At 45.4% G+C, this 9,174-nt stretch overlaps 1 protein-coding gene across 1 annotated transcript in view; it reads left to right on the forward strand.

The window, feature by feature from the left end:
* Window positions 1-398: 398 nt before the first annotated feature.
* NEMF (nuclear export mediator factor) overlaps window positions 399-9,174 on the forward strand; it is a gene marked incomplete at both ends in the record, with an annotated part of 13,577 nt that continues 4,801 nt past the window's right edge. The window contains 10 exons of the mRNA XM_010173518.2: window positions 399-563; window positions 904-981; window positions 1,650-1,858; window positions 3,855-4,040; window positions 4,529-4,592; window positions 5,309-5,397; window positions 6,062-6,165; window positions 7,124-7,186; window positions 7,940-8,052; window positions 8,686-8,743. Coding sequence (XP_010171820.2) covers window positions 399-563; window positions 904-981; window positions 1,650-1,858; window positions 3,855-4,040; window positions 4,529-4,592; window positions 5,309-5,397; window positions 6,062-6,165; window positions 7,124-7,186; window positions 7,940-8,052; window positions 8,686-8,743 — 1,129 coding nt within the window. The remainder of the gene's footprint in view (window positions 564-903; window positions 982-1,649; window positions 1,859-3,854; window positions 4,041-4,528; window positions 4,593-5,308; window positions 5,398-6,061; window positions 6,166-7,123; window positions 7,187-7,939; window positions 8,053-8,685; window positions 8,744-9,174) is intronic.

A 9,174-nucleotide genomic window follows, 5' to 3' on the forward strand; every position in this document is an offset into this window, starting at 1 on the left:
CACTGATGATCTAAGCAGCCTAAAACATTCCTCTTCCTTTGTTTTAAGCATGCTGTCTGGCAACTAGAACACCCCACCAGGAGTTCTTAGGCATATTTTCTAGGTTTTTTTGTGTTTTGTGGGGTTTCTATTGTTGTTTTTTTAACTAGCCTACTGAAAACAGGGCAGAGAGGTCTATAATTGCAGTTATTTAATCTGAAGAGCACACTGTGTCAAACAGCAGCTTCCTTTTCATCATTTCTTAGCAAAAAATGTAGGCCATAGTCTGTCCAATGATTGTGCATAGCCCCTAATCAGCATTGAGACATATTCTTGAGTGTCTTGCTGAATTTGTCTCATGCAAAGGTAAAATGGAGGAGGTTACTGAACCCTGTTTTAGTATCTATCTCCTCTCCTAGTGCTTTGCAGCCACCTCTCTTGAGCAGAATCTCCTGTGCCTGCTTGATGCTGATATAGCTCAGTACAACTTGGAGATCCTTAAAACTGATTTTCTTTTGCAGGCAGCAGACGAGTTCTACTCCAAGCTAGAGGCACAGAAAATAGATCTGAAAGCGTTGCAGCAGGTATGCTCTCATCTAAGAGCGGAGCAGCTGAGGTGGCTCTTTGAGCTTCAGATGCTTCATTTGGTTCTTGTAGCCTGGGGTGAGGGAAGTGTCATTTCTCATTTTTGCTGTGGAAATGCTGGGTCAGTGGTGGTCAGGGAGTGGATTTCAAGATGTGTCGTGCAGCAGTTGGTTCTGCTTGGAATACAAGTAGTAGCATTAACAACAATATTGTGGAGACTCTGCATCTCTTAAGCTGCTCTGTTTTTCTGTGCTGGATGCTCTGCTGAATGTCTTGCAGTCATTAGGTGATAAGATTTCATTTCTGTGTATATTTTTCCATCTTTCTTATTTTTGAAAGGAAAAACAAGCATTGAAGAAACTTGAAAATGTCCGTAGGGATCATGAGCACAGACTAGAAGCTCTACAGCAAGCTCAGGTAAGACTGAGGTTTGGGTTGTTTTTTTATTTTAACTAAGAAGGTACATAATGTTTCTTGAAGAGTTGTACCTGCTGGTCCTAGAGTCACAGAATGGTCTGGGTTGGAAGGGACCTTAAAGCTCATCCAGTCCCAACCCCCCTGCCAGCAGCAGGGACACCTTCCACTAGACCAGGTTGCTCAAAGCCTCATCCAACCTGGCCACAAACACTTCCAGGGAGGAGCAGCCACAGCTTCTCTGGCCAACCTGGGACACTGTCTCACCACCCTCACACCAAACAATTTCTTCCTCACATCTCAGCTCCATCTCCCCTCTTCCAGTTTAGAACCATTTCCCCTTGTTCTATCATTAACTGTCCTGATTGCTACAATCAGCATTAGACCCCAAAGTGAAGCCTTCTGCTGTCACTGAGCTCCCTGCAGCCCCTCAGGGAATCTAAGCCTACCCAGTGGGGCTCTGCTTCTTTATGAGCCCTTCATACCTCTCTTGCCAAAATTTCCTTGTGCTGCTCTGCTTGCAGGACTCAAGTTGGCTGTTGCCCTATGTGATCACTTCCATGCCATTCTTGGATTTCATCTCAGTGTTAATTATTACTTTTATTTGTTTAAAACTATTTCTGAGTGTGTGTTTAGCTTCCATGGGTATCAACTTCTTTTCTTTCTTTAAGGAAGCTGATAAGATAAAAGGAGAACTTATAGAAATGAACTTGGAGATTGTTGACCGAGCCATCCAAGTGGTCCGCAGTGCATTAGCCAACCAGATAGACTGGACAGAGATTGGAACCATTGTTAAAGCAGCTCAAGCTCAGGGAGACCCTGTTGCAAGTGCCATCAAAGAATTAAAGCTTCAGACAAATCATATCACCATGCTGCTGAGGTAAGGACATCACAGGTCGCTTGTACCAAATGCAAGTAGGGCAGAGTGTGTGAGCTCTGTAGGAGACAGGCATCTTTTTAGCTTGTGCATTGGTATTAAAATTGTGCAGTTTTTCTTTCAACAGCACGAAGAGAACATAGTTCTGTGAGCAAAGAGAGATGCCTTGTTTTTTACTTTCAAAAACAATAGTAATTTGATTACTGTAATAGCTTTTCTTTTAATATTTTTAGAGTCTATCTGAGTAATATTCTAAACCGTTGAGAGCAGTATAGGTCCAAAGCTCTGGTCTGTCAGTCAGCATTTAACTCTCTCTGATTTACTTTTCTTTGATCTAAAATTCATGTGAGATCCCACCTCTTTCTATGCTGCTGCAGCAGTCTGGTGAAAGGCTGGTGGTTCAGGATTGCAGCTGTTGGGAGCTGCAAGTTTTGATGCTGGTTTTTGTAGAATCCCAGAATTGCCTGGATTGGAAAAGCCCTTTAAGCTCATCGAGTCCCATCATGAACCCAACACTGACAAGTCCCCTATGACTAACCCATGTCCCTCAGCACTATGTCTACACAACTCTTCAATCCCTCCAGGGATGGGGACTCCACCACTGCCCTGGGCAACCCCTTCCAATGCCTCAGAACCCTTGCAGCAAAGAAATTCTTCCTCACATCCCATCTCAACTGCCCTGGCCGCAACTGGAGCCCATTTCCTCTTGTCCTGTCCCTTGGGCCTTGGTTGAACAGACCCACCCCCACCTCTCTCCACCCTCCTCCAAGGGACTTGGACAGAGCCAGAAGGTCTCCCCTCAGCCTCCTTTTCTCCAGGCTCAACACCCCCAGTTCCCTCAGCCACAAGGGAACTCAGCACATTTGTGCTCCAGACCCTTCCCCAGCTCCGTTGCCCTTCTCTGGACACGCTCCAGCACCTCCATGTCCTTCTTGGACTCAGGGGCCCAACACTGAACCCAGCACTCAAGGTGTTGCCTCACCAGTGCCCAGTGCAGGGGTAAAAGAAGTCCTGATGAGAGAGCTGGCAGTGAGGCAGTATTTGGAGTGTCTTTAAATTCTGACCTGACACTGTATCAGGGTGCTAGATATGAAAAATCAAAAATTTCTTTTTTATAGCTGGAACTTTTGGTATGGAAACTGTAATGTGGCAAAATTAATTTATGAATTTTTAGTTACCTCACTTTCAGGAATATTAGTGTATAGAATAAACCTATTTTCAGGAGTGAGTTCTGTGTTGACACCTGTGTCATCAATCTCTTTTCTCCATCTGGTTTAGTAGCAAGTAATGATCACATCACTGATCAGACCACTCAGTCAGTCCACTGAGTATTTAACTGTGCATCCTCAGTAGAGAGGACTATGGAGATCTATTTTCCTTTCTGAAGAATGTTATTTTATGCTGCTCCACCACCTTTTGCTACACAGACTTAGTACAGCTGTACTGAGCAGGATTTCATGTCCTGACGAGAAGCAAATGCAAATCCAGCTAGTGTGTGCTCAGCATACCTCTTTCAGAACAGCACAGCAGATATTTTTTGAGGTTTTGAACCAGCACATGCTGTCCTGTTCAGTGAGTCAGTGTGATGATGTAACTATTCTCTTTTCATGTAAATGTCTTGTGTTTCTTTGACTTTATGAAAGTAGATCTTTGGAATGTTTCTTTATTTTAAGTCCAGATTTTTCTCTAGGTTGATAGCATGGGTGTGTGTTTTTTGATAGAAGAAATTGCCTTGGAAAACATCACTTCCTTGGATTGGAAAATTTGGGCTCTGTATCTTCTGCTTTTGTTTTCTTTTTTCCCCTAAAATTTGGCTGACTCCAAGACATAAAAGGGCTTGTGTGAGAGGTATCCTGGGGCCTTCCTGCAGCTACACAGTGAAAATGGTTTAAGGGTTCTCTAGGCCATTTCCAGTCTCCATGAGAGAATAGAAGAGTGCCTTGCACTAAGGGTAAAAAATAACCAGTTATCTTAATCACATGATGTCATGTGTTTTTAGGAACCCATATGTGTTATCTGAAGAGGAAGAGGAGGAGGAGGATGCTGATTTAGAGAAAGAAGAAACGGAAGAACCAAAGGGAAAAAAGAAAAAGAATAAAAACAAACAGTTGAAGAAACCTCAGAAAAACAAACCGTCGTTAGTTGATGTTGATCTCAGTTTGTCTGCATATGCCAATGCCAAAAAGTAAGGATTACAGTGAGTGTGTGTTTTGGTAGCAGGAGGTTTTGTGTGCTTGCAGTAGTTAGTCATGGCATCATAGGAAGGGCTCTGTGTGTATCTTATTAAAAACAGAAGTTAGAAATGAGTAGCTTGCCCTGATCTCCAGGACATGCATTTTCTTAGTCCAAAACCAGTATCTCACTGTTGCCTAGCAGCTGGTCTCTAACTGTCACATTGATTTAATTTTGAGTACAATTCTGCACAGTGACACATGGAACAAAATGACTATTTTTGCCACACGTTACCCCAAACGCAGTGCTCTGTCTGTCTGAGGAGGGGACTTCATCTGGCTCCTTTTCTCAGGTGAAGAATAGCTGAAGATCTAAAAAAAAACCCCAAAAAACTTCTAAGAACCAAATGCAAATGGAAAATGTGGAGAACTGTGATAAGTACATCCTAAAAATGAGTGAATCTCTTGGGATTTCAGACACAAACCAACTTGTGTTTCGCAGGTACTATGATCACAAAAGACACGCAGCTAAGAAAACTCAGAAGACAGTAGAAGCTGCAGAAAAGGTAATTTTTGTTTGTTTGTTTGTTTTTAGAAGATATTTAAAAGCAAAGTCCCTGTCACTGATCAGTGGAAAATCCTAACTTTAGGTCTAGGTGACCCTAATGAGACACGAAAGGTGAAAACAACCAACCAGGGTTGTTTAATTCTTGTACTTTTAAGGATTGCAGATCCCTGCGGTATCATCTGGTTTCCACCAGTAGCATTGTGAGCACAGCAGACAGGTGCTTGGTGGAGATACTGACAGACCAATATTTATGGAAGCAGGAGTGGAAAATCAATGGAAATCCTTATGATCAAAGAGCTGATAATCTTCCCAGGGGGCAGCTATCCAGGGCAGAGGTGTATGAAGATTTTAGGACAGCTCTCTCAGATGTGTGTGAGGGGAATGCAGGTCTGTGAATAGCAGTGTGTGGAGCCTGCACTCTGAAATCAAAAGTTCAGAGACAGTTCAGACAGAGTTCAGTTGCCCAAGGAAGTTGCAGGTTGCCCAAGGAAGTTGTAGATGCCCCCTCCCTGGAAGTGTTGAAGGCCAGGCTGGATGAGGCTTTGAGCAACCTGGTCTAGTGGAAGGTGTCCCTGCTGCTGGCAGGGGGGTTGGAACTGGATGAACTTGAAGGTCCCTTCCAACCCAAACCATTCTATGATTCTATGATTTCCTACCAGCTTTCCTCCTGTTCCTGTAGCAGTTTTGTGATTCCTGTGCTTCCTGTCTGAATAGGCATTTAAATCGGCCGAGAAGAAGACGAAGCAGACGTTGAGGGAAGTTCAGACAGTTACCACCATTCAGAAAGCAAGAAAGGTCTATTGGCAAGTACAGTTTCATTGTCCTCACCTAATATATTGTGAATGTGCACAAATTTGGAATGACTCTGTCAGGATGAGTTTCCATTAGCTTAAAAATTGAGCTAATTATGATTTCTAAGCACTACACTTTGTATTGAGTCTTCTTACAATTGCTCCTTCAAGGTGCTGGCCTGATTCTGTTAGTGCCTTTGTCTGGGAAAGTTCCTTTCAGTGGATGTGAACCTGTAGATTTTTGCTTTGAACAGAGGTAGGAATATGGGCTTAGTAAAAGTAGGGAACTTCACTGTTCCTTTCTGTCAGCTCTGTGAAATAGCAACAGCAGATTTTTTTTTTAGAAAAGAAAGAACAAAAAAAAAACCCCAACCCAAAACCCCACAGCTTTTTCTATTCTGAATTATTAAAACAAAAATAAATAGGAGGCAGCTGGACTTTGTGGTGATAGTACTTGTCATGTCATCTCAAAGTATCATTGTCAGTGATGTTATATTTATACCCTGCCTTGTTTTTATGCCCTGGGCACATGGATGGATTTGAAACTATTTGCAGTGTCTGTTGTAAGGAGTGGATGCTAAGATGGATATTCTTAGAGTTTGGTCTAAAAAATACCTTTGTGATGTTCTGTTAGTTCCAGGTGTTTTTCACACAATGGATTGATGTAATTTGGCAGGTTTGAGAAGTTCCTGTGGTTCATTAGTTCTGAAAATTACCTTATTATTGCTGGAAGAGACCAACAACAGAATGAGGTGATTGTAAAGCGGTATCTTAAACCAGGTGAGAGTCTGATCAAGTGCAGTAGAGGGGTTTCTCTCTTTATTTTCCAGTTTTGTAAATGTAAAAGAACGACACAGGAAGGTCTGGCTGGTTTGTACTTAAGTTGAGCCTTAGGTAAAAGGGGATTTTGGTGATGGTGAGTCCTAGAGACTGTGTGTGTGTTGTCTGTGGAGTGCTGGGGGGGGTCTGCTGTGGGAGACTGGAACCTCCAGCACTGTGGGATAAGAGTAGGTCGGATGGAAGCCTGTCAGGAGCAAAGGAGCTGATTCTCCCCAGAGCAACTGGGATGGACTAAAAGCCTTCTGTATCCTCTTCCCATCCCGCTCCTTGCAGCCAAAATAGCTGTTTCCAGCTAATATTAGAAACAGAATCCCAGAATTGCCTGGATTGGAAAAGCCCTTTAAGCTCATCGAGTCCAACCATGAACCCAACACTGACCAGTCCCCTATGACTAACCCATGTCCCTCAGCACTGTGTCTACACGACTCTTCTATCACTCCAGGGATGGGGACTCCACCACTGCCCTGGGCAACCCCTTCCAATGCCTCAGAACTCTTTCAGCAAAGAAATTCTTCCTCACATCCCATCTCAACTGCCCTGGCCACAACTGGAGCCCATTTCCTCTTGTCCTGTCCCTGGGTCCTTGGTTGAACAGACCCACCCCCACCTCTCTCCACCCTCCTCCAAGGGACTTGGACAGAGCCAGAAGGTCTCCCCTCAGCCTCCTTTTCTCCAGGCTCAACACCCCCAGTTCCCTCAGCCACAAGGGAACTCAGCACACTTGTGCTCCAGACCCTTCCCCAGCTCCGTTGCCCTTCTCTGGACACGCTCCAGCCCTTCCATGTCCTTCTTGGAGTCAGGGGCCCAACACTGAACATAGGACTCAAACCTTCAACTTAGCTTGAGTGATTGGTGTAGTTACCACACATATGACTGATTCGTGTCACTTCTTTTCCAGGGGACATATATGTGCATGCTGATCTCCACGGAGCCACGAGCTGTGTGATCAAGAACCCATCAGGTACTTTGTGTGGGGCTGATGGAGGGACTCCTAGAAGCCTGGGGGCACTGTGGACTGGTCGTGTCTGTGCTGCATGTCTGAGCCCAGCCTGGCGAGCTGCCTTCCCCCCTTGCAGTGGTACCCAGCTCCAGCAGATGTTTCCCTTAGGATGTGAGAGGCATCAGTCCTTCCAACATCAGGTTGTCACTGACTGACTGCTGCCACTTCTCAGCCATGACTGGCTGCTTGCAGTTGCTCAGTTCAGCTCCTGGTGGGAAGGAGCAATTGAGATGTGCTCCCAGAGACCAGCCTTAGTCACTGGCAGAAGTGGTGGTGTGAGTTACTGGTGTCCTGCTGAGACTTGACTGGTGGCAGAAGCAGTTTGGGTGCTGATGGAGGGTGCTGATCTCTGCAGAAAAGCGTTAACGTGGTGGGATGGATCTCATGACAGACCTGCTGTGCAAACCCTGCCTGTGCCCCGCTTCTGGGAGGTGGTGGCAGTTGGCCTTGTGTTGTGAGGAGCAGGGTGACTGCTCCCTCGTGGAGCTGAGCTGAGGAAGGAGCAGCAGCACAGCTGGTTTCAGTCTCTGTTGGGGAGCTGGGAAGAGCAACTGCTGACACTGCTTCTGCTCTGTACTGCCTTCAGGCTCAGCCAGGCTGTGTTCTCTCTGCCAGAGCCCCTGGAAAGCTCATGAGGACACATGTGGAAGTTGGAGAATTTCATCTGTTGTGCATGGATCACATTCACTGATGCCTTGGGTGTTACTTTTGTAGGTGAACCAATCCCTCCACGAACCCTGACAGAGGCAGGCACGATGGCCTTGTGTTACAGCGCTGCCTGGGATGCTCGTGTTGTCACCAGCGCTTGGTGGGTCTCCCACAACCAGGTGAGGACACTCGTGGGTGAGCTTTGCAGACAGAGCATCTGGAGGAATTGGTGTGTGACTGCAGACAAAGTGTCTCTGTGTGGGAACTGGTGGATGAGGGTGAACTGTTGTTCCTGTTCCCGTTCCTTGTGGGCTCTCCCTGGCTCTGCTGCATTGAGAGGCAGGGGTGGAGGAGTGACCTCTGATGGGACACGCACCTGACGGAGGAAATGCTGCAGGCTTGGCTTCTACTAACAGAGGAAAAGGACTTTTATTGAAAATGAAGTTTTCATTATTTTTTTTTCAGTTGGGCTTCTAACTTGTGTGTTAACTGCAGCCTTGCTGTGCTTCCAATCAACTCGAGTGTAAGGGTGGAGAGATGACATTAAGCTGAAGGTCACGGTGCCTTTAGTGTTCTTATATCCTGTAGAATCCAGTGTGTGCTTGAATTGAAACATCTCTTGGGAAAATACTCTGCAAAGGGCAGGAAGAACCTCTCAGAAACAAGAGTCCTTCTGTAAAATGTTCCCATAAGTTAAAAATGCAGCTTGCTTGGATGTTAGTGCTGTTATTGCACAGTGTGGGCCTTCTAGGGCAGATAATCTTTATAGTATAAATCTTTATAGTATATCATGCTTTTTTTGTTGTTTTTAGGTTTCTAAAACTGCACCTACAGGAGAATACCTCACTACTGGAAGCTTCATGATCCGAGGTGAGACACAAAGGAAGAGAGTAAATTTAACATGAGGCATTTTGTCTGAAGATTGCTGCCCTGTTCTGCAGTGGCAGCCACCTGAGTGTCCTGCTGCACCGTGGCAGCCAACAAATCCCTTTCTTCTCCTGAAAAATCTGTTGTGAGAGGTTTAGACTGACTGTCAGGCAGCTGCAGCAGCATGGAGAAGAGAAGATGAAGAGGGATCTGATCAATGTCTATAAATATCTGAAACGTGGGGGGAAAATGGATGGGGCCGGGCTCTTTTTGGTGGTGCCCAGTGACAGGACAAGGGGCAATGGGCACAAACTGGAACATTGGAAGTTCCAGACAAACTTAAGGAAAAACTTCTTTCCAGTGAGGGTGTTGGAGCCCTGGGACAGGCTGCCCAGAGAGGGTGTGGAGTCTCCTTCTCTGGAGATGTTCAAACC

This window comes from Antrostomus carolinensis, unplaced genomic scaffold, assembly GCF_000700745.2.
Source record: "Antrostomus carolinensis isolate BGI_N321 unplaced genomic scaffold, ASM70074v2 scaffold15038, whole genome shotgun sequence".
Classification (NCBI taxonomy): domain Eukaryota; kingdom Metazoa; phylum Chordata; class Aves; order Caprimulgiformes; family Caprimulgidae; genus Antrostomus; species Antrostomus carolinensis.